This window comes from Temnothorax nylanderi, unplaced genomic scaffold, assembly GCF_030848795.1.
Source record: "Temnothorax nylanderi isolate EJ_2023f unplaced genomic scaffold, tnyl_v1.0 TNYL_tig0016_pilon, whole genome shotgun sequence".
Lineage (NCBI taxonomy): Eukaryota > Metazoa > Arthropoda > Insecta > Hymenoptera > Formicidae > Temnothorax > Temnothorax nylanderi.
This window is the reverse complement of record NW_027249078.1, coordinates 1,720,090-1,745,494: the sequence shown is the minus strand read 5'-3', so window position 1 is coordinate 1,745,494 and position 25,405 is coordinate 1,720,090. Positions and strand designations below refer to the sequence as shown.

The 25,405-nt window shown below is 46.1% G+C and overlaps 1 protein-coding gene across 1 annotated transcript in view; it reads left to right on the top strand.

The window, feature by feature from the left end:
* The window catches only part of Sty (sprouty signaling antagonist), a 32,667-nt gene that overhangs the window by 377 nt on the left and 6,885 nt on the right, over positions 1-25,405 (top strand). The window contains exon 2 of the mRNA XM_071698889.1: positions 96-455. Within this exon, the coding sequence (XP_071554990.1) occupies positions 96-455 (360 nt within the window). The remainder of the gene's footprint in view (positions 1-95; positions 456-25,405) is intronic.

Here is a 25,405-nt window from a genome sequence, read left to right as displayed (position 1 = left end):
TCTTTCTCTCTCTCTCTCTCTCTCTCTCTTTCTTTCTCTGCAAGAGTGTGCGTCGTGTGCCCAGGACGCGACGTAACGTATGCCCCGGGCGTGAGAGAGGAGTACAAGTGAAACGAAAAGTGCCGAAAGTGTGGATACCTCGGACAACACCCCGCCCCCGGCGCTGCCCCCGCGGCGGCCGCTCCGACCGTGTAACGCCGTCGTCTTGAGGACGAGGTGCGAGGACGCGCCGCGACGTCCGGCGTCGACCGCGAGGACGGATAATACGGCAGCGACGGCGGCTACGACGACGACGGCGCCGCCGACCAAGACAGCGGCCACGATTTTGCCAACCACGTTGTTGTCCACGTCCCACGGCTGCACAAATCCCTCGGCCGTTGTTCAAGTGTCGCCACAGCCGCCGCTCTTGACGCCGCCCCAGTATCCTGCGCCCCCACGGCCCCCAAGTCGTACCGGTGAGTCTACTTAATTTCTTTCATCTGTTAGACGACCTTCCTTCCCCGGTTTCGCGCCCCGATGACGGAACTGACGGAAGAATAAAACGCGAGTACCCAAAGTGCTCCGGGATAGCCACGCGCCCTGGTGGGACCTCTCGACCGATTACTAATTAAGGATTAAGCGCGATTAAGGATAACGGGGTGCTCCTACGATGCGCGACGCTCCGATTGTGCCGTCACCGTCGCCGTCGCCGTCGCCGTCGCCGTCGCGCCGGTGAGTGCGCGAAAATTCCTAATCGCTTCCCTAATTCCCTCCCTCATTTCCTCGGTTTTCTTACGGTGCTTCGAGCAGCATATCGTGCACGATAATTAAGTGAATCACTCGTGTTCACTCGAGGTGCTTCGCGTCTTAACGGCTTTACGCGGTCTTGGAATTACCCGTGTTCGAAAGAATTACAAGTTTTCAGAACTCTCTTAACCCTTTCGCGACGGCCGCGGCCGCGGCCGCGGCGGAGCTGGCCACTGCTACATTACCGTTGTATGGAAAAACGGGCCGCGAGTGTTCGTTATACGACGGATAGAATTCGCGATGAGTTGGCGCACAAAGTCTGCTTTTATTTATCAGGCAATATATCACTTTTGTAAAATTTACTTAATAAGAGATAAATAACTATTCTTGTTGCACAATGAGTCGAGCACCTACACTGAGAAAATAATATTTAGATGAAAAAAACTATTAAAATTTATTTAGATTGTTGCCAAGAGCTTATTTACTTAACATATAATACACATATTTATTTAAAATTAGATATTTTTACTTAATTTAAATAAAAATATTTAATTCTAAATAAATATGTGTATTATATATTAAGTAAATAAGCTCTTGGCAACAATCTAAATATTTTTTTTTTTTTTGGATCTAAATATTTGTTTCTCAGTGTATAATTTATCAACGGCAAAAGGCCTGTTCGTTTTAGCTCAACTTTTCTCCTTTTCTCCTTTTCTCTCCAATATGAAAAGACAAAGAGGAAAGATGAACCGTGCAACGAGTCGAGCTAAAACGACCAGGCCTAGAGATTATTACACGATTATAGTGGCCATTCGTCGCGAAACGCGACGAGCCACTCCTCCTTCTTTTCACCCTTGTCTATCTGTCTAAATTAGCACGCTAACCGTCACTCGATCAACGTTACACGTTCGACAATACGTAATACCACTCGTAGTATCACGCTACCGATACCGGCAGAAATACGGTAATATCGGTAATGCTGCCATTACGGTAGCGTTACGGCGCGGCGTTGGCATTGGCGTTGGCGTTGTTGGCGGGCAACGTGGCGAACGAAATGGATGATATTAACATTCCACCAGATATAATGCCCTCCGGCGACGATGGTCGACCAGGGTTTATCAAGCAGCGTACGATTTCGTTGGAAAAACGACGTCCGGGATGGACGGCTGTCGGGCAAATGACCCGGACCAACTGGCTCCCGACACTCCTCTTTTTATTCCGTCCGTACCCGTATCCCGTACCCGCACCCGCACCCGCACCCGCACCCGCACCGTCGCTCCGGCGCGTTTCTGTTTATTTGCCCATGCTCCGTGGTCGACGAAAGGAGAGGTACGTTTCATAATGAGCGCATAACTGACGATTCACAGCGCGCTAGTATCATTAATAAGAGTATACCTGAGTCTGGGAGATGTCCTCTTGAACGCTTTGGCTATATAACGAGTTAAACTACAAAAGAGTTATTGGAGTTTCGAATGTCAGGTGTTAATTGCCTTAAACTTAATAACGTTACGTGCCGTATTCTATATTCTATCTCATTGAGCAATGAAATTTTAAGAGAAATTTTGGAATACGTTTCTCAATTGATGTTGGACTAAGTTTCAACGAAAATTTATGCTCGAGTTTAAATGCCCAAGTATCTTTTCTAATAACGTTCCAAAACGCGAAACCTACGACGGGCGACATATCCGCTCGGATTTTCATCGAGCGAACGTCACACGTTGTCGATTCGTCCAAGAGCCTATAGGTTAGAAGACGCATCCATTACGCTCGCAATACTACGTACATATTATTTACACGGCGCGTTTGGTTCTCTTGGCAAAACGCAGATGGAACATCTGGAAGCGGAGAGACTGGCGACGGCAAGAGACTGAGAGAGAGAGAGAGAGAGAGAGAGAGAGAGAGAGAGAGAGAATGCCGGGTAAATCTGGAAACCGCGTGCTGTGCAGCCGCGTGCACGTTTACGAAATTCCGCCTTGTTGTTTCCAAGCTGGCGCTAATCATCGTCGGCCGCGCGCGATACTCGGCGGAAACGGCCGGGAGCGATAAATCCCCGAAAAATATCTACGTCGTTCGCCGGCGGAAATCGTTCGAGAAATCGAGTTTTCTCTCTCTCTCTTCCTCATCTTGCAATTGCGCTCGCTTTATCCTTCCGTTCCTCTATCGTATCTCTCTTCGCATCGTTTAAAATTACGAGTACGTTAGATCGTTCGCCAATTACGCGTCGTACACTTTCCATAATACGTTCGTCCGCTTTCCTATAAACGATTAATACTTGCAATATCTTTACATCTTTCTTGGAATTTTGGTTAAGCGAAAATGAATTAGAGATCTTTTTGGATTCTCCGCGCATTTCCTTCTCTTTCTCGGTTCTATTTTCCTCAATATTTTTAGCCGCTCATACTTTGATGTATTTTCATTGCACATTTGTTCTCTCGGAGGATTTTCTCGCGGACCACGATAAATCTGCCCGTCTCCTTCTCCGCCTCGCTATCTCTCTCTCTCTCTCTCTCTCTCTCTCTCTTGGACGAGGTCGCGCGACTTGGTGCCAACTCCATCGACGGTTAGACGAGCGTGACTCGTTGCGCGCATTGAGTCACACTACGCTTTCATAGAGACCGAACCAGTCACAGGGGCGAAGCGGTGAATGAAACCCACAGGTGTAGAAAGTTTGCGAGAAAGTCGCCGCGCCGTCGCCTTTCCGTTCGTAAAACTCACACCGTCGCGTCGCGTCGCACACACGCAGGCTCACGCCCGCACCCGCACTTACGTCCTCTCTCTTTCGTCATTACGAACGTTATTGCCATGCTTGTACAATATATTCTGAAATCCAAGTGATAGAGCTCTTATTGAATTTCGAAAAGTGGCTTATACTTGCCGCTGATGAGGTCTCTTAACTTCGGACGCTTTGATTTTCTACGAACGCTGGTTAAGTATCTTAATTATTTCTGCCGCGTGTACAACGTTATATTTTTAGAATTGAAAATCCCGTAGGCTTATCAAGCGAGATAACGAATCAATGGAATCATCTTGCTCGTATCGCGCCGAGAACGCGTCGCGTGCTACTGACAATGAGAATCTTTCGCATCAACAAGTTTCTCGGCGCGAGCCGTATCCGCGAGACACCCGTTATACTTCGGGTATCCGTGTGCGTGTGCACGGCTTATTGACACAGAGGCTCGAATATACGTCGCTTGCCCGCTCTCATTGGCACCACACGCCGTGAATGTCACTCGGAGTCGCCGTGCGACTTTCGCACACGCGGCCGCGAGGCCGTGCGTGCGTACATACATACATACATACATACATGCGTGTCCTTTTACGTACGAGCGCGCAACGATACATATCGATTGTGTTCGGCAACCGAGAAGGTAGATATCGACACGTTTTCACGAGTCGCACACACGCATCAGCTGCACGCGCGCGCTATATACGCCACGAAGTCGATCCGGCATGAATGAAACCATGATTTCCACGCATGGCGCAAAAGTAGGCGACTCGAGTGGCGGGGTGAGGCGCGGTGAGGCGCGGTGAGGCGCGGTGAGGCGCGGCGCGGTGCGAGGGGCGACGCGTGAAAACGAGTAGAGACTCGACGACTCTCGCGTGAATTTTTCACACGGCTTCTGCGACTCATTGACAACTTGCCGAGGGACACTCCGTGATAACTAATTTACAAATATCGTAAATTGACAATGCATAATTGTCGTTATATTGTGTAATACTAATGTTGCGACATAGCGTCAATTTTGACGCTAAATTATGTTCGCATTGACGATGTCTTTGATCTTATGGGATGGATTAGTTTATTATACTATATATTATAATTTTCCGACTGCTCTAGCAGATGGGAAATGATATAACAGTTTTCGATAAAGCTCTCTCGCGTAAACCGCTCTGTTCTTTTTTTTTTATTTTTTATTTTACTTATGCTCGCGTGACGGACATATCTCATAGTCAGATAAAGAGTGAATAGCAGGAAAAGCGAATATATATGCATATCGGTAGCTGTTATATGCGCGCATAGTGACCGTTGTCCTCATTTATTCATCGCCTTGTCATAGGTATAGGAAACAGTTTCCAAGATAGTCCGGAAGCGGCACTCATTCACCAAGTATTTACATTTAAGTTGTTTTAGTTGTTTATTGTCATACTAATCGCCTAAATACATTGCGAGGGAGTTGTATGGAAAAGAATGTTTTGTCAATACGCGCATTTGATTGTTTTATCACTTAAAAATGTATTCGCTGTGTAACAAGATTAAAAGTCGAAGAGAACTTAAAACAGCACTTCCAGTACTTTGCGCGATATTTGTCCAACATCGTAGTTATGCATATAACAACAATTCTCGTTCGTTACATTTTGGGAAGCTTATCAGGTTATCTAATTTTATTTAGGATATACATTATATATAACGCCAAGCCGAAGAGAGTAAGTAACATGAAATTGCCAGAGGGATAAAAAATGCAAATACCATGCGTATCTTTCGCAAAAGAATCCATCTTTCTTTGTTATTCGCCTATTCCCTATTACCGTGCAAGGAATTAAGATGTAGAAATGCACGCGAATGATGCACAACTGAATATCTCGTCGCACCATTTCGCATTCTCCAGTAATACGTTTGACGGACGATCAATTCGATTGCATTTTATGATAAATTCATCCGAATACATGCGACCTTCTGACAGTGGCGTGTCTCTTTAAGCTGAATGCAGTATCGCTACCTGGATCGTGTTAATCGTACAGTAAGTAATTCTACACGCGCGCGCAATATTTTCGATATCCTAAGGCTAATTGTAAGCCTATCGAGCTCTCTCGACTCCAGTAGCGGATCGAACTCGCGCTCGAATCTCGCTATGTAATCGCGTTCTCTCTCTCCCTCTCTCTGTCTACTCTGCCATCTCCCTTTTTCTCTCTCTCTCTCTCTCTCTCTCTCTCTCTCTCTCTCTCTCTCTCTTGTTCAAGTAACGCGAGAATACCACCGCCACGCTATCTTCATGTTTGCCAACTCCGTTATCTCACGTTCCTCCATTTCGCGATCTCCTCTCTCCTTCTATCCTCTCTACTCCCTCCCCCTCCCTTTCCCTCACTTCTTGCTTACAATCTCTTCTCCTTGTCTATATCCTGCCGACTCGTTTCTTCCTCTCGTCTGGTTTTGCACGAGCAGCGAGTGCAATCTACGAGCAAGTCGTCGTTATGCGTTGTCGCGTCACATCCGGCCTCTCCGGTGATCGTTCCCTCTCTTTTTCTTTCCCTCTCCTTCTCTCTGCCGACCGTCCGTCCTTCCCTCTCTCCCACCTCCTCCCGCCGCGCCTTTCATTCATTTTACCGTGTGGCTCGAATGTCTCTGTTTCTAGCACTCCTCTTTATCGACCTGTCCGACCTGGAGAATTCAATCGCGTTACGCATCATCGATCGTCTAAATAAATATCTAAATGTTTCGATCTCCCTCCTTCTCTTTCCCTCTCATTGCCGAATTATTTGCCGAAACGGGCCAATCTGTTGTTGGATTAATCTCTTCGCTCTTATACCTACCTCTATTTCTTTTCCCAAGTAAATAGCTAAATAGCGATATCTCAGCATATAATATAAACTGTTCAGAATTCGTCATACATTCGTAGGAAATCTTTTATTTACAACGATACTATCGTCTCTCTCATTAAGTATTAACCTTTTCTCTCGGTACACCCGGTATATCTCAAGGCAAAGATATTTCTTTTTTTCCTTCCGTATTATCTATCTATCTATCTATCTATCTATCTTTTTCTCTTCTCGCCTTCGCCCGATTACTCCGAGTGAGAGGATACGACGGGGTTAGAGTGGAGCACTTTGACGAACTGTCGAGACATTTAATCGATTTTGGACCGGAAGTCGGGACATATCGGCGAGGCTGCCTCGCACCGACGTGACGTGACGCTACGCGACGACAATTTTCGGCGATTTAATCTGGAGCGCGCTGAATCGGCGGCGACGTGTCTCGATTTTATGGAGGCGATAATTAATCATGATTAAGGCGAATCCATATGGCAGTGCCGATCGATACAGCGTAGATAACGTCGCGATTACGCAATCGCGTCGCGATAACAAATGCGTTGTCGCGAGCAGGCTGGAATCCGTCTCTGCTTTTCTTCTGGCTGACTACATTTGGTAAAAATCTGTTATAAAATCCAAGTATATATTTGTTAAAAATAATTCGGACGATAAAGTTAAAATTCAATTGTGAGAAACATAATGAAATATTTTATTCCTCTTATTTCTATTTCAGATATACTTAATATAATATATATACAATACAACTACATGCGCTGTATTTTATATGACATATGTAGGCATATGCTCTTTTTATTGACTTTTATTGACTTGACGATGCGATGTTGTACTGTAATAACTTGTAACAACACAATACGCAACAATAGCATTTATTTCGACGTAGTAATTGAGGATAGAATAATTGACGACGGAATGGTGAAAATTTGCCGCATCGCCAAGGGACGCGACGCGACGCGACGCAGGGAACGTACGATTATCATATACGAACGCGCGCGCGGTATTGTGTAAGATGCAAAACGATTCAAATTATATTCGCGCAATGATAGCGTCGGTTTCATATCGAATTGAAAGATGTGTACGTGAACGGTCGAAGTGAACGGCGGAGGTGAGATAAACGAGATAAACCTACTTCCGGTACATCGGCGAAAAACAAACGCCGGCGAGCACGTCGTGGTATGCGTTATCCTCCTTACGTATATATATATATATATATATATATATATATATATATATATATACACACATATATATACACACACAAGAGGGACATTTCCTTTCTAGTTTATCGCTTCGTATCGTATGCAATTTCCCGCGTCAAATGACACGGGTTGTACGAGTAATTGCCGTCGCGCAAAATTACTCTCGCGTCACACGCGTATCGGCATGCGTCGACGCCGACGGTGTATTCGCCAAATGGATACGCGGAGGTACGAGAATAGCATGTGCGTCACGAATTAGGTGCGGTCTTGACAATTACATTCTGCTTTTATCCTAACGATGTCACGATGTCGAGCTTTCGACTTAAAAGGATTAACCCTCGTATGTGTACCACACCTACTTTCCTTCTGTAAAATATATGAAAATATATAGGAGATGCGGTCTCTCCTTTGGGAACACTAATTCCAAACTATAACCAAATTTAACTTGCGCAGAAATTCGAGTTTTCTAAGGTATAGAGATAGAAAATTCAGAAGAGTCATTTTGAGTTCCGGCGAGTCGCTTGACGACGAGAAGAAGCTCATCTCTGGGAATAGTGCAAACTTAGCGCCATCGCAGTGCAACAGTTTCGGAGATGTGCGATTTCATGTGCGATTTGTCGCGAAAAATAGTACGGTATAACGCACTGATCTTGTCTGCTATATACATTGCAAGTTATCGATTCTAGAAATCGCCCACGTGATTTTTTTTTGAATTTGCGTATTATCGGGCAAGAGGGATAGATGTAATATGTAATATACATTACGTATTTACAACTTTGTTTTACTCAGCACTTTCCTCGCGCGCTGCATTCAGCACGCGGATGGGGTCAATGCGACTTGATCGCGCGACTAGTCAAGGGTTAAGAGAGCGAGAATCGATTCCATCCCATCTGTCTTTCTCACTACGTTTTCCTCCCGTTGTGTCTTTCTTCATTGTGACTCTTGGAGTCCATTCCCCTCTTTGCGTATACGCGACTCTTTTACTGTCTCTCCCCCACCCCACCCCTCCCAGCCCATCCCATCCCATCCCATCCCATCCCATCCCCGGCTTCTTTAACTTTTCCCTGGCCGTCCTTGGGGGGGAAAGGGAACGTTGACCCCTCGCTGGTTCCTCTCAGGCGCGGTCGCGCTCGAGGTTTCATTCAGAATACAACGTCGAGAGCGAGACCCTTGGTCGATATATAGTATAAGGAATGATGCGGCGAAAGTGTACGTGCGAATCGACTCGTCTATATACACGGGCTATACAGAAATGTCCCAAATTTGAAAATCAAGCCCCACCTTCCTAACTGTGAGATTGATCATTCGTCATCATAAATATTGGGTGAGACCCTCTAATTAGACTGTCGAAAGTTTCGTAAGACATCGGCGAATTAAACTCTACGAGCATAAACGAATAATATAACTATTATAACTTGATACTTGGGTTAATTTTAATAAGTGGACTGTGTCGTGAGATCTCATAGAGAGATTGAAGGTTTTGCATTCACCGCAAAATCCGTCCGAACGGGAATTGAGATTAAGATTGGCATTTGTATGTGGGACATGCCCGACCAGATGGAGAAACGCGGCTACCTCACTTCCGTTTATTTTCTCACTTACGATTGACGGTATTGCGCGAATGCGGCGCCCAAGTTGCGGACGCTGGCTTTCACGATGGTGAGGCGCGCACTGGTGCGCATCGATCAATGATCGACGTCAGTGGTAGACGTAAAATTGATTGATTGGCACGCGCGAACGAGAGAGAGAGAAAGAGAGGGAGAGAGAGCGTGAACAAGCGGGCGGGCGAGCAACTTGAATTGAACGGAGGCTTAATGAACCTCGGTCGAATGGGAGTCGCCGGCTTTAAATAGGACGGCAGAAGCCGAGCGAGCAAATTTGAAGAGCACGACGAGCGTGTCATGGACGCGGAGACGCGCGAGAACGCGTATCTTTGCGTGGATCCGTTTTATTTTAAGTAGGCGAGCCTGAAAATAAATTGAACTCTTAGATCAATGAAAGATAACCTTCGTTGAGATATACGCTGCCCTTCCGCCCTCTCCTTCCCTCCCCTCTTCCTCACGAATGGAAGGCGTTTTTGTAATTCTAATTTTTCAGCCCCTTCTTTTACATTTACCTACAATTTTACGTCTAAAAGTTTACAATTTCAGTTACCATCGTGGCTGAAAATAACTCTTGCATGTACAGTAGTTCTAAATGCGCTATATTTCCCTATGTGTATTTATAAGGTTGGAAAAATGGTTGAAAAATTGTAAGTAATATCTCTTTAAAGCACCTGTTTTTTTTTTTGCGACGACGATGGAATATAATTTGTCGGAATAAGTTCGGTCAGCCAACACTTCCGCGGTACGCGCGGCCATCATTAAATCCACCGTCAGATACGGTAAAACGTCGTGACAATGAGACTCACCGTACGTAACGTTGAATGAAACTACTCGACAGTGCACTCGAATTTGATTGCAATGCAAATTTTGTTGCGTAAATCTCGTCGCGTAAATGCATTCAGTTCACATTAACATGAGAGCGAATCCGAATTTTCACACATTTTCGCTCGTTCGCGCCTCGTTCGTTGGTTGGGTTTCGACGGTTCGCGCGGAAAATGGAAATGGCATAAGTTCCAGAATGGGTATCATTCAGCGTTAATGCGAGTCGATAAACGTTAAATCGCGTCGGAATGCGCGTGCGAAAAAGAAAAAGGAAAAGCGAAAAGGGCGAAAAGGGGAAAAGGGGAAAAGGAGATAAAAAGGGGGAAAAGGCTGCTCGCGCGCGTCGCGCGTATATCGTCGGCCGCTATAAATACGTAAGATGCAGTCGAATGCGGGCCGCGTGCGTGTGCTCGCGCGTACGCACGCCTACACGCGCGCGCGTGTAATTCCGACGTTCCAGCGTTTCTCCGCGCGTACACGACGCCACTTGAATGCCGAAAATAGTTTTTCGCATGTGAGAGAAGAGGCGAGCGAGCGAGCGCGTGGGCCGACATGCGTGGGCGCACACCTCACATGTACATACATACATACATACACACACATATATATATATATATAAATATATATGTTGCATATATATTTTATATGTGTTTTTATTCGTATTTTGCGCATGTATATATACATACCTAGCTAAATATTGACGTAAGTGCGTCCCAGAACCACATTACTTGACTTTCCGGCACTGCAGGAAATATGGAGAACCTGTTATGCTTTTAACCCGTTATGCCTTTTCGATTTCAAGAGTGGATTTTGCAATAACCCTGTATAAATGAGTATTCTGTTTTTATTTTTTATTTTATTTTAATTTAATTTTATTTTATTTAAAACAGCAAAAATTAATGCCATCGCGCCAGATGTTTCTCGACTTTATTTCCGTATTTGATGCATTTCCCCGTACGTTGTTATTTCCTATCCATATACTTCTGTTATAATAATCCGATAACCTTATGTCGTTATGTCTCAAAGAAATTCGCTTATCTAGAACTATATACTTCCGTTCGCCAGACAGTCAGACTCATATCTGTACGCAGGTTTTCGTCAAACAACTCGGTGCGCGGTGGTTACATTTCATTTTCGATTTCGGCGATCAAGTCGTTTCAGTGTCAGAGAAACTTGATGAGGAATATCGCCCTGCTCGTTCTCATTCATATCAAGATATCTCGTATAGGTCCGTCCCTGCTCAGGAGAATACGCAAAAAACGGAACACGGTCTGGTATAACTGACACACGCGTTCACACATACACATGCGAGGGAGACGATCGCTAGGCAGATATAATATAAACTTTTCCGCGAATATCGCGCCTTCGAATATCGTGCAACGAATGGATAGGCGGGCATCGGTCGGTCGGTCGGGCGAAGACCCTATGGGCGTCCTTATACTCCACATTCCGTTTCTCGAGTGGCAGCGATCGTTCGAGCGAGTACATGTGCATTTGCTTGCTTGTAGGTGTGCTTGCCACGAAGAAAGACGCGCGTAGTACGTTTAACTCTTTCGATCCTAAATTTTCTTCCCTTCAGAGGAACCAGCGAGCTCGGGAATATACCGCTCCGATATGTCCTATGTCGCTCTCCGGCGATGCCGGAGAACATTGGGAAAAACTTGCCTTCCCGGTAACTCGGCGAACGGAGGTTCTTAACCTTGCCCACGCGTAAACGCATAAGATTCACGCGTGCGAACGCGTGAAAATAATTAGAGGGAATTTAACGCTCGCCGATTCCGCGTCGAGCAACAATCGAGCAGCGATGATTATAAACTGAAGGAAGTGTACGGGATATATGAGTGTGTTGCGAGTTAAATATTATTTTCCTTGAGAACGGCACTTTTGGACTTTTCGCAGTCTGGGAGCACGACTCTCTTCTTAGTCTTATTTGCGAAATCTTATTGTTACATGTACATTTTAATTAGTATTTTGCAATTTGAGACGCGGAGTATTATATTCATCTTGTATCGCGCGTTTATAAGGTGCAGAAAATATTTTCAGAATTACATTCGTGTTTATGAAATTAGCGCCAGCGGATGCGATACAACTTCTGATTTTAAGTCCCCGCTGGGCGTAAAATTCTCTTTTGCGATAGTATCCCTAAAATGTGTGTGTGTAACTTCGCTAACCGCGTGTAAGACGAGCTATATATTCCATTACAAGGCTAGGAAGACCTCGGTATATCGCTGTCGGTGACTCGAGACTGCGGGCGCAGGTATCTAGAACAATATCGAACTGCGAGCAGGTATAACGCTGTAGCCGGAAGACGGAGGTCGGGGTGTCCATTGTCCCCTCGTGCCTTGCATGCCTTCCGTCCCACCGGGGTCTCTTTCCCCGAAAATATCTTCGTTACATCGTCGCCCCGGGTCGCCAGTTTTATCTGCCTGCAACGACGGATTTCTCTGGTGCGACGCATAATGGCCACGTAATGAGGTGCGTCGTAAAGAACGTGCTGAAATCGAGAAAAGGAATCCTTTTCTGCCTCTACCTAAAAAACATTCCATAAAACGACATCAAAATTGCGATTGTCTTGCAGAGGCGATATACACTTTCCGTTATTGCCGATCATGCTTATCGGTTATCGGAAAGTGTAAAATTTATAATAGAGCGAATTAATTATCACGAGTCGAGCGCTTTTCTCCTCGATAAAGTTTGGATGAAGAGATCGAGAGCGTGAACGACGGACGTAGGTATGTGTATACGTCATTAATTAAAGGTCGCCTTTTAATTACGGGAACTCGTCCTACATTATTATTATAAACCATACATACGTCTTGCACTCGGATTTCGGAACGTATCGATCATCGTATTCGCCATTTCATTGATCGCCGCGCCGTCGCTTAATTAATAGACAATTAATTGCGAATCGATTGGCCATTGATTACGCGTTATTTTATCGCTGCGACGAGAAGGACGAGGTTTTTGTCGATGCTATAGAGACTATAGACTACAAGAAAGCACGCATGCACGCATGCACGCACGCACGCCGCGTAGGCGTCGTCTGGGTGGTATCCGGTGTTGCGTGTCCGTATGCTCGCCCTTTATTACATTTCTCTTTTTCTCATTTTCTCTGCCGCGCCGCCTCTATTTCGCGTGCTTTCCTATCCCTACGCAGCCATCGAAATTTCTATAATCCTTTTAGCGCAAGTGTCCTTCCGCCATCTAACATATATAGGGCGATTTGAGAAGCTGGGACAATAGATGATTTATCGTGAATAAAAGATATATGTACCTATACACGCGTCCGATTCTAGACACTAAGGCAAGATTGTAAAAGCAGCTTTCAATTTCGATTTTATCACGTATTAAGCATTTGCAAACAAAGTGCTGATTTTATAAGTCAGAAATGGAATCAACCGTTTATTATCATTACTTTTCTTTTTTTTTAATTTAAAGAATTTTCCTTAGAAGGAGGTGGATTGTTTGGAAAATAATGTGGACCGATATACACGCAATGTAGCGATTTCAGGGATATATTCAGGATTAATTTTTTTCCGACAGAATGCCCGGGATATCTGTTACATCGATTCGCGGATAGTTATCGGTGCGATATATTTTGCGCGATAAATCGTAGGTGGATTATTAGGGCAAGTTGAGAACCGACGATTACCGTGCTCGGTGAAATAACTCGCGCGCGCGTCTCGTCGTCGTTTTCCAAGCTGTTGCGATTTTTTTTTTGCGACACCCCAGAGTAAAATGCATGCCCCATGCGGTGAGAACGCCGCGACAGATGTTTTCGATTCGCCCCATTCGTTGCTCCATTCGAGCATTCGTGACACCGTGACTATACCTCATAAAATTCGCTTGCACAACGCATTAGCCAGACTAGCCAGAGAATCCCGTAATCCTCCGACGAAAACAACGTTCGAGAGTCACATGAGATCGTCAGTATCGTCACCAAAACGTGAACGTCACTAAATTCGCAAGTGTTCCGAGCCTTTCGGATTCCGCGCCGGGCGTTTCTCCTTGACAAAGACGCGTTCGGTGGCATGCCGTTTCGGTAAACCTCTTATGAAAGTATTTGAGCACCTTGATGGTCAAAGAAATTCTTTTAGGATTCTTCTTTGCAGGAAGAATATTATGCACACAAATGTACAATAAAATGCTCCTAAGTTTTATTATGTTCTATGGAGTGCAAACAAATCTTATCCCTTTAGCGTTATGATATTTTAATTTTTAAGAAATTGTTAAAACCTTACATTTTTAATTTTCTTAAATGTGCATATTCAAATATATGGAATAGAGTATGATATATATATACTATTATATTTATCATTATCACAGCACAACGCGTGCACCGGGAATAAGGAAAATTATGAAAAGTACAGCTTTTGAGATAGATATCAAAGTAATTTATTTAATGTATAGAAGATTACATAATTACATTACATAACTTGTACTAATATCATGTGTATATAATGCACGCGGCATCGAAGGGTTAAAAGGGTTAAAGGGTTAAAAGGGCGTCGAAATAGCGGAACGTGGAAGGAAATTGTTGTTGTTGTTGTTGTTATTGCCATTTATTTGGTTTATGGAGGCTTTTGCTAGGTTTATTCGTGTTACGCTCGCCGCGGAATTGCGGTGCGCACTGCGCATAGATTTTATCTGAACGCGCTCGCGCATTCGCTCCTCCAAGTTCGTTCGATTATGCGGCGAACGGCGCGACGTTTTCACGTCGAGTCGTACAAGATCTTAGTCGATTCGGGGAGTTTCTTGGCAGTGGGATATTACCTGGAAATGCGTCGCGCGCGCTACTCTCGCGCGCGATCGCGCCGAACCGAATGTCGCGGCGCGGGCGCGGCGGAAAGTCGCGTCGCACTAGGTCCTAAGCCTCGCTCGCGAACGCCTATAAAGCGAAGATCGAGATGCATGTCGCGCTAAAAGCTAAAACGAGAGCTGAATTGAAACGTCCGAGATCGGTAATGCACGAGTTTCGCTCCTCGAGTCCTCGCCGTCCATATAATCCCGCGAATTCGGATATTTAAATTTTAAAGGACATTTAAATTTTATTTAAGCCTGCCAGGCTGCGGACTTGGCGGACTTGGCGGATCTCATTTCTAGCTGTCTCGGACATTCCTCGTCGAGATGATATAATAAACAAAGGAAACACCGGCAGCAACGCGTGGAAATGCAGGTTGTTCCAAAGACTATACGACAGAAGTTGTACAACCACGCGCGAATCATCGCACACTCAATAATTCACACACGAATTCTGGAATGTCAGATTTAGTTCTTAACTAACGCTGTCTGGGGGACGGAAGGGAAGGGTAAGAAAATCTTGCGTGTTCTCTGAACATTTGAATCGACGGCTACGCTATCGATTTGTTTACAATAAAACAGCTCTTCTTTACAGGAGACGAAAATTGGGAGGAATATATAAAAATGCGCGCCGTAAAAAATTCATAGCGCCGGATGCCATCGGTTTGATGTAGTGTAGCTGATCTACATCTTAAGAAGAAGGTCGTGCTACTCTTTGTCTCGCGCTCTCGACTTTGCTCGCTCGCTCGCTCGCTCGCTCGCTCGAGAGAGAGAGAGAGAGAGAGAGAGAGAGAGCGCCGGCCTTTCTTCCTCCCGATTCCGGGGCCGAAAATAAGCTGATCCAATTCCAGCCGCGGAGGATCCTTGATTTTTCGTCGCCTCTCGCGCGACCGTCTCTCGAATTCCGTAAGCACCGGGAGTTTTGCCGGCGTGGCGTGGCGCGGCGTGGCGCGGCATGGCGCGGCGGCGCGGCGCGGTCATTGTGTAATTGGTTCAGCCGGCGCGGCAGGCACGCGAGTCCGCCTCCCTCGCGCGCTCGCACACGCGAAATCGGAAATGCTCGAAATAAACCTACGCTCTTTCTCGACGCTTTGACGCACCGTTCGCGCACACACGCTCTCCTCTCCGCGACTGTTAAATACCAAACGATTGTTGTCGAGCAACCAGCCCCGCTGCTTTTATACATATTTATTTAACATCAGATATATTCCATGTTGATGTTATATCGCGTGTCGGTATAGATCTCGTGCAATGTTTTTGTCACGACCCGATCCGATTAGTTTCGATCGAATCTGCCAATTTTATCCAACCTTTAATTTATTTATTCCAATGATTTATTCTCTACTTTTATTCCAATCGAAATGTGCTGCGTGCGGTCGCTACTTTACTTTTAATAAGATTTGTGTGTACATGACTGCATACGTTATTCGCTTTATTCTAGTCCAATTCTCTAGTCTAATTCACGCGTCTCGCCACTATAAATAAGGATGTTTACTTCCGTAATATTGCGTCATGTCTTGCCCTCAAATATTTCTTAAGTTGACATCCTCGATGTTGCCTAGGTATCACTATCATCTCGAGACATCTATACAATTTTGTTAAATATGAAAAGCTCCATGAGGAAGATGTTATTGAGGTATTGCCAAGAAATATTCGTCTTAAGATTTCGCGCAAGTGTCTCACGTCTACACCTTGCGCGAAATTGTTTATTACGACGCCCGCGCCGCGCCGGCCTCTCGATTCATCTCTTATGCGAACTCCGATGCGACGCGGGTGTGGCTGTTACTTGGCCGTCTCTGCCCTCCTCGCGATACGACACGACAACCGATACCCGCTGAAGGCTGGAGGCTGGAGAACGAGCGCTGCTTAAAATGGCGCACCTTGCATCACGCGTCGATGTACGCTACACGATGTTGTATACATCAATTATCCGCAGACAGGATATTTCACTTCATCTCCATTCGGTTAAATCTTTCCGGCGCGGCGCAACATTTATGGGGCCATCTGACCCACCACAGTTTCTTAGCTCTCGTTGACCTCTTTAGAGTCTTTAGAATCTAATGAAAAATTCGACATTTGTAGGATAACGAGACTTTTTATCTGACGATCTGATTCTATTGTATTTACGTTCGTGAATTCAGGTACCGATTTAATTCCTGGATGTGTGTTTAATACCAAATTTCAGTATTTAAAATTTTTATCCAAGTCGAAATCTGTCTTATTTTTCGAAAGATCCAACTTGTTGTTACTTAAATGTAGGGAAGAGAGGAGAGTGCCAGAGTCGCCAGAGAGCAAATGTCGGGGGAGGCTCTAAATGTCCGCGGTCCTTGTAAGTCGCAGCTATATTCATCTTTGGAGAATGCAGTGATGTGTGACATATTCGGGAGTAGAGTGTATTATCGAGAGGTAGGTGCGAGTTATTCTCGGCCAGATTTTTCAGCGTTAAAGAGGGTCTGGCACTCGTTTACTCGCAATACGACTAATTGTAAGCCAAGCGAGCCTTCCTTAAAGTTTATTCGGCTGTTTGCTCGTTTATTCGTTGTTCGTTGCTCGTTGTCCGCTTGTCTCGCTTAACGTGCCTGCCTGCCTGCCTGCCTGCTCGCTTCTCTTCCCGAATCAGCGATGTAGTGACGGATCGTCGAACCCTCTGCACCATGAGAATGCCCCGAGGTTTTTAACTTTTTATTTGACAGAAACTGAAAATCGAATATTTTTAAAAATGTCGGAAGAAAAATATACTTGTGATCTTTTCGACTTAAATTTTGTCCATGAAATATTGACAATACATCGCGGTAATAAGCGTCGATCAATTAGATATTCAGCATTGCGAAAATAATTTAATTTTCATTGATAATTCATTCGTCTAATGATGATTGTAGTCGGGAACGTTACTCTCTATTCATACTCTTTTGAGAATGTTACTTGGAGAGAAACTAACTTTTGCCCGAAACATTTTTCTAATAATAATAGCTACGTCATTTTTCCGGATATACGCTCCGAATCTCACAAGCGTTAACATATGTTTCGCATTGCGTACATTGGTGGCAAACATTGGAAACGTCCTGGCTAGGACGGCCGATTACCAGGAAGCGATAAGTCAAGAAGTTTTGGCTGGTTCGCTCGGGTCTCGGAGCCGTTTTGCCGGAGAAACGAGGAGACGGCATTTTAACGCCTGGTGCCAAACCTGTGGCGCAAGTGCGCATGCAAAATACCGAGAACGAGACCTCGCTGGCGAGGCCCCGACGTGCTCGTCTTTTGACATTCGACAAAAATCACTTTTGTTACGTCGGACTGAAAAATAAATTCCCATTCTCCGAATTGCAATCCTAATTACGATGTAAATGCAGGAAGAAGACCAGTTTAACTATCGCATTACTATCTTCATGTATAGTTTCTGAATCATTTATTTTAGCATAACTTTAAAAGTCCGGATAGTTTGACGAGCTATGGAAATCAAAACGACATGGAATGATATGGAACATTTCATTCATCATCTGTATACATATATCAATAAAGCTCTTCGAGATCGTATGAAATGTAGCGCTCGGGCTCGCGCTACACGTGCGTACGTCACTGTATTCACAGCGCTGCGGATGTGTCAGATTGTGGGGGAGGGGGGGGGGAGGAAAGGGAAAAGATGTCGTGGGGTGAAGAAAGGGGAATGAGTGGGAGCGACGTGCCCGGTTGCGCGAGCGGGTGCATGGCGGCGACGACGGTGGCGGGGCTGGGGGGTAGGGGGCAGGAGGCAGGGGGTGGGAGGGGGTTGGGGAGCAGAGGAAGCGAGCGAGATAGAAACGAGAAGCAGAGAAAGAGACGGGCGAGTATCGAGTGAGAGAGAAAAGATGAGGCAGCGAAGAGGGGAATGTCGGTGATACGGGTGCTCTGGTCAGACAGAGACGAGATGAATGAACGTGCATGTTTGCGCACGCGTATAAGACGGAGAGGGAATGAGATAGAGCGCGAGAAGAGGATGAGAAGGGCGCGCGAGAGAGAGGGAGTGAGAAGTAGGCCCACGAATGAATGAACGGTGCACGACGAGGATGGAATTAATGAGTGGGATAAATATAGAATCGAGTAGTGCGCTAGAACGAGACGATCGCGCGCTATTTCTCTCTTTCTTTTATCCACTGTCGTTCTCTCTCTCTCTCTCTCTCTCTCTCTCTCTCTCTCTCTCTCTCTCTCTCTCTCTCTCTGTTCTTTTCTACCCGCGCCCTCTGTTGGTCCCGGTCCCTGCACGCTCGCGAGCTCGCCTCGTTGCTCGCTCGTGCAGCTTGTCGTCCATGCCCGCGCGAGCCGCTAAACCGAGACCGAGAAGTAGTATGATCATCTCGAGAGATCGATTGCCTTCATGTACAATGCTTTTAATATTTAAAGTGACCTAGGAAAACGGAATTTCGCGAGATCAAATTTGATCTAATGAGCCTAATAATTTCTTTCCCTTTTTTCTTCGATATATCCGTTTTAATATATGTACAGCTTACAAATGATTATATTATTATAATTTATCATTATTCTTATCTATTGTTATTCTTTTTAATCTTTGTTCATTTCACAGTAGTTGAATTCTTCATAAAATGCCTATCCGTGGGTTTCGTTTCCAGATGAAAATGGCGACGGATATTTCGAGAAATCGCGTCTCGTGCCGTACCGCGGAGAAAAAAAGAGAAAGGGAAAGTCTTTCCAAACATTTTCGAAATACCATAGCGCTTGCTGAAATTCGACGTCACATCGCGTCACATCACTCACTGTGATGTTCTCTCCCTCTCTCTCTCTCTCTCTCTCTCTCTCTCTCTCTCTCTCTCTCTCTCTCTCTCTCTCTCTCTCTCTCTCTCTCTCTCTCTCTCTCTCCTTTCCCTCATATCCGATCGATAATATTCCTCACGCTCGCACCGTACGGTCCGTCGTACATTTTTACGGAGCGTGGAAATGACTGCCGAAAAAATTGACGGAAAAACGGCAGAGTAGTTAACGACGAACATTGACGTCGACAACGTCATCGTCGCGACCGCTACGCAGACGACGATGTTGTCTTGTCTATCGCACCACCACCACCACCACCATCATCATCATCATCATCATCATCATCATCGTCATCATCATCATCATCATCGTCGTCGTCATCGTCATCGTCATCGTCATTATCATTATCATTATCATTATCATCATCGTCAGCATCGCAACCACCACCACCACTTGCTCCGTCTATCGAACGCAACCACGGCCGTCACTGTCGAGTCGCGCCGACGCCGTGTGTGACGGCGGCGCGGTGCCGCACGGCAGTGACGACGTAGGTAATGTTTTCATTCAATCCGAAGCTTCAATGATAGCTTCCGTCCATTCATAAAAAGCTTCGTGTGCGTCGGCCGGCCCCGGGAGCGGCGTCCGCGTTGCGCCACGTTATCGCCAGATGGCGACGCCATCCTATGCGCGAACGCCGTTCAAGAGAGTCCTTCCCTCCCTCCTCTCCCCGCCACTCCCTTGGCTGTGCGTGCTCCTTTCCGCCTGCGCTCTCCCCACTTGCATCTCTTTTCACTTTTTCTCCTCCATCCCCGCGTCCATCTTTCGCCATTCATGGCTTCCTTCCCACCGTCTCTCTTCCTGTTTCCCCTCCCTCCGCCTACGTTTCGTCCCGCTGGCTGCTTCGCGCGTTATATTACTTTTCCTCTGCCTTTTCTCTCTCTCTCTCTCTCTAACTCCCTCCCTCCCCCCACTTCCCTTCCCACCTCTCTGACGTGCCCCCCTTCACCGCGTCGGCCGCCGCCTTTCCAGCTCGATTCGCTCGCGGCGTACCCATTGTCAGTCGTTTGTCGGCGGTCGTTGGGTGTGTTTCGTGATTCGTATCTCTATCTCGCTCCCTGCTCGCTGACTCGTTTCTACTCCGATATCCAGCTGTTGCCACGAGTTTCTTTGGACGAGAAAGAGTCCTCGTTCGTGGTCCGGTCGAGAGAGAGAGAGAGAGAGAGAGAGAGAGAGAGAGAGAGAGAGAGAGAGAGAGAGAGAGAGAGAGAGAGAGAAGGGGAGGGAGAGAAAGAGAATTCCGGAGGATAGGAAATCCAAAGTGAGCGAGATCGTTACCGTGATGTAATCCCGTCCCGACGACTTGGACGAAAAGAATCATATCGAAAATACATCGATGTACATGATTCGTCCGAATTGAAGAATCGTCTGTCCGAAGGGAGAAGAGTACGTAGCGCGCGCGAGATTCTCGAGCCGCGTCGCGTGCAAGAACGTGCGGAAAGACGAGGAGGGAAGTGCGGCAAGTGCGGAATGAACGGAGGACGAAAGTGCGAGTAGCGGATCTCTCGCGCTCCCGTCGCGTCGCGTCGCGTCGCGTCGCGTCGGGGAGTGCTCGCGGCTGCCATTCGGATCTCCCTCTCTATCCATTTCTCTCTTTCTCTCGCGGACGACGGCTCGTCTTCGATGCCGATGCCGATGCCGATGCCGATGCCGTTGCCGTTGCCGTTGCCGTCGCCGTCGCCGTGCCAGGTCGAGAGAGAATGCGGATTCGACCGTCGCTACGAAGCGTCAGCCCGAATCTACGGTGACGACGGCGACTCGAGGAGCTCCGCGTTCTCGGGAACGTTCTTTCGCGAGTGTACGCTGTATGTGGATCGTTTTCGCCGTCTTCTCCCTCTCGCCGCCAACTGTCTCAACTCTCTCAACTGTCGTCGCGATCGCGCGTGAGAGTGCTCAGTTCCGCTGATCCCGGATTCCCGGCGACCCCACGTCGGCCACGACGGAACCCACGCCTCTTCTTTTCTGGCCGCCCGCTAGTCCTATGAATTTTCAGTAAGTCCTTCGTTTCCCTTCTCTCTTATTGAACGATTTAACATTTATTACCTATGTCAGCTTGCTGTCGGCTCGATGTATGTCACACACACTTACAATTAGAGATGGGAGAAAACTGTCTTCCTCGAACTTAAGCAACTGCAAAATAATTTTTTAATTTAAATTTTTAAGTACCGTAAGAGACAATGGGGTGGCGCAAGTCGCGCTTTCAATTTTCCTTCGATCGTTTTCATAATTTTCAAGCGGTTTCTTTCTCTGCGCTTTGCGCTGACGCAGAAATAGCAATTTTGGCAAGCCATTTCTTAGCAATTTGTGACTTTTTTTTCGTCGCTGCATAAGCCCGAGAGTGATGTTAATTAGAATTTGTCTAATCTGCTTCTCAACTATGTCTGATAAACAATTGTCGTTGTACAACTATGTTGGTTTTATTTAGGATCTTTTCTTTTCAAGATTTCCGAGCAAGAATACAACCTTCCTTTTTTTTTCTCACAATCAATTCGTTATCTTGCAGACCGGATGTACATCCGCTAATATCGAAGTTGCGACCGTAAAGTTCCACGCGGCGGTTAACTGATTGTGAACTGTGAAGTCAGCTGAACGTCAGTTAGTTAGTTAATTAGTCAGTTGGGCAGTTTATTTTTCCAAAAGTTTCGCATTAATAGCGACATTAATTTCGAATTAATCTGCATCTGAATTATAAATTTAATTAGTTCACCGCGCGGTACGACTTTCTCTCTCTCTCTCTCTCTCTCTCTCCAAATGGTAGTCTTACATCACGAGGCAGAGATGTGACGAGGGGGGGATTTGAGACTAAAAATTGTCAATTTAACTACGAGGCAACGTTGCAGTGTTTTAATTGACGTCGACGGTTGTTAGAACTTGTAGAAATCCTCGTTACCCGCGCTTCTCTCGTGTCTTTTGTATATAGACGCGCGAGACGGGATGGAAGACTCAACGCCGTAATCGTAATCACGCGCGCGCGTGCGGGCGACCCTGATTATAACATTTATAACACGCCGCTCCGCGTTACCGCGTATCTGGGCAACGAGAGCGTGTCGACCGTAATCGACCGTGGTCCACAAGGAATTTCACGAGATTCCAGCAATCGTACGGATTTCTACGTGCAATTACGCGCCGCGATACAACATGCGCGCGCGCCGCGCAGAGAGAAGGAAAGACGTGCGTTATCATCGTCCCGTGTAATTGAAACTCGTTAGCGGATCGCGCTACGCACGAATCTGAAACAGCCGGGGAAACAGATAACGGGAAGAAGAACCGTATCCGGCCTTATCGCGCTCGTTTCCGAACGGAATTAAAGGCCGCTATATTAAAACGTCGAGATTCATGAGTTGGCATCAAAGGAGCTTTATGCGCGACGTTCTAGCGCTGGCTAGTCTCGATGCGACAGATAACGGGTTTGGCGGGCGGGGGAGAGGGGCAAAAAGGCAGAGTGAACGAGTCTCCGCGTATTCATAAGGCTCACATTTTAAATACACAGTCCCCTACTCGAAATCTGTCTTGTAGATATATATCTTAATGTATAATCGTATCGTTGCGATTTATAAAATGACTTGATAGACGTTCCTCTGTTATCCGCACTTGAAAACAGTTTTAGATACGCTAACCTCTGGTTGGACACCCCCCCTCCTCTCTCTCTCTCTCTCTCTCTCTCTCTCTCTCTCTCTCTCTCTGCCTATCTTTCCCTTCTCCTTTCTAAAATCCACAGCAAGTGCGAAATTTTCTACGAGTTTACAACATTGCTGTATGAATTGAATACATCACATCATTTCTTTTTCAAGGCTTCAGAGTCTTTATTGATCTCTGTAGTATAAAATCTCTGAATGATATTGCTTCTTGCCAATTACGACAATTGCTAGAACCTATTTTACTCGAAGCCGGATAGTTTATCACTCCAAGTTTCCACGGATTTACAAAATTTTACGATAATATTGCTACACGCGAATTATTATGGTTCACGGTCGAAGACGTTTCGTAAATATTCCGAAATTCTTTCGTTTTATCGGTGTATTTAATCAAAACTTGCTAGCGCGACGGTTCGTTGGTTGTACATATATATCTAGACCGCAGAGGAAACCGATATCGGAGGAAGAACTTATCCGTTCTTATCGTGGACGTTTCCGACTAGCGTTAAAAACTGTTTATGCCGCGAGCGCGACGACGGTGCTAACTGCGCATGGTGCGCGTGCATTCACGTAACATCGTGCTTTTTGCTTCGTTTGCTCGATTTAAAATCAGAAAAAGCTTGCCTCGTAAATCGATGAATATATCATCGATTTACGAATAATATTCGAGCATCACCGCATGCTTGCCAAATTATTTTCACGTCTAACTTTCACGTCGATGCGATTTGTCGTTCAATTATAACTTCTTTTTTCAGAATTATACACGATATAATAAAAACATAAAAAACGATGATTATTCAAAGATTATTCCAACTTGGCGCGACGATGATATTCTTTGCTTCTTTTTTGCGCGACGTAATATAATGTTCATTAGGAACTCGACAAACATGCAATGTGGCACGCGGATGTTGTCGCGCATAATCATCGCGCTCTCATCATTTGATTTATCGGAAATTTTCTACAAACTTGTTTCGTTTCATGTTTCATGTTTCATGTACGCGCGACGCGAATCATCGATTCATGATCGATTCGGCATTCGTCTAATCGTCACCAGGAAAATCCGCCAAGATGATATATCTGCGACGAAAAAATAATTTAAATATCTCCGCGAATCAGGAAAGAGTTAACGATCGGATCGATAAATAGCCGTGGCGTAAAACCACATGGGAATAAATTGATGCAAGTTAGACCGTATTCCTCTATAAGAAGAAAGGGTCGGACAATTTACTTGGAATTGTGATTTCTCCTACAATTGACAGCGAGTCTCTCTCTCTCTCTCTCTCTCTCTTTCTTTCTTTCTCTTTCTCTCGCAATCGATTATGTTGTTCTCTAATTCGTGTCCCCTTTCACCGTTTAATTCCTTTGGTATTCAATCTTTTCGTATTCTTCAGTCGCCAATTCTATTCGCACATTCGGCCGATATTCGGCGGATTTCGGTCGAAAGGCATTTTCGCGTCATCTCACGCGTGGGACGCTAGATTCAGCGAAATCGTAACGGCCAGCGAAATTATAATCGAACCGGGAGGAGAACGTGTCGAAGTGCCCCAGCCGCTCTCTCGCCGAGCGCTCGCTCGCGAAACGCTCGTCTTATCTGTGCGGCGCGGACGGCTGGCGCGGAGTGGTTAAAAGCTTTGACCTATGGCAGTCGGTCGACGATAGCCGGCCCGTGCATTCCACTCCGAGCGCACCCTTTCTGAATGGCCCGCCTGTTTCTCGCCATGATCGCTCGACGCTCGGCGCTGCTCCGCTCCGCCGCGCCGCGCCGCGCCGCGACGACGACGAGCGAGAACCGCCGCCCGCCGCCTGCCGCCCGCCGCCCGCCGCTGGCATCGTCTAGCGCTCGCGAGTGGCGCAAGTCGAATTTTCACATCGAATGCATTAATAAAGCATCTATGGTGACTTTGAAATGATCGTAAGCGAAGAGAGTTCGCGGCGTAAACAAGGTATTCGTTGGGCAACGTCCTGTGCCAGACTAGAGTCAAGCTCAACAGGGTCTTCTTTCCCCGCTAATTTTTCCAAGCCCGTTCCCTTGGCAGTGGTTTCGCTAGCGATTTTATCCACAATTCAGTATATCGCGCTTGCAAGGAATAGATCCTTGCGAAGAGACAATCATGGCTGGATGTTTTCGGGGTATTCGATTCGAGATTCACGCGCCTCGTGGTCGCGGCTCGAAAACACGTCGTACGGTAACGCGTAAGTGGAACGTTAACTCCGATTCGAGCGAAAACGGAACAGGCGTCCCAAGATTTTCGAGCAGGATCGATATAATCGCGTCGGA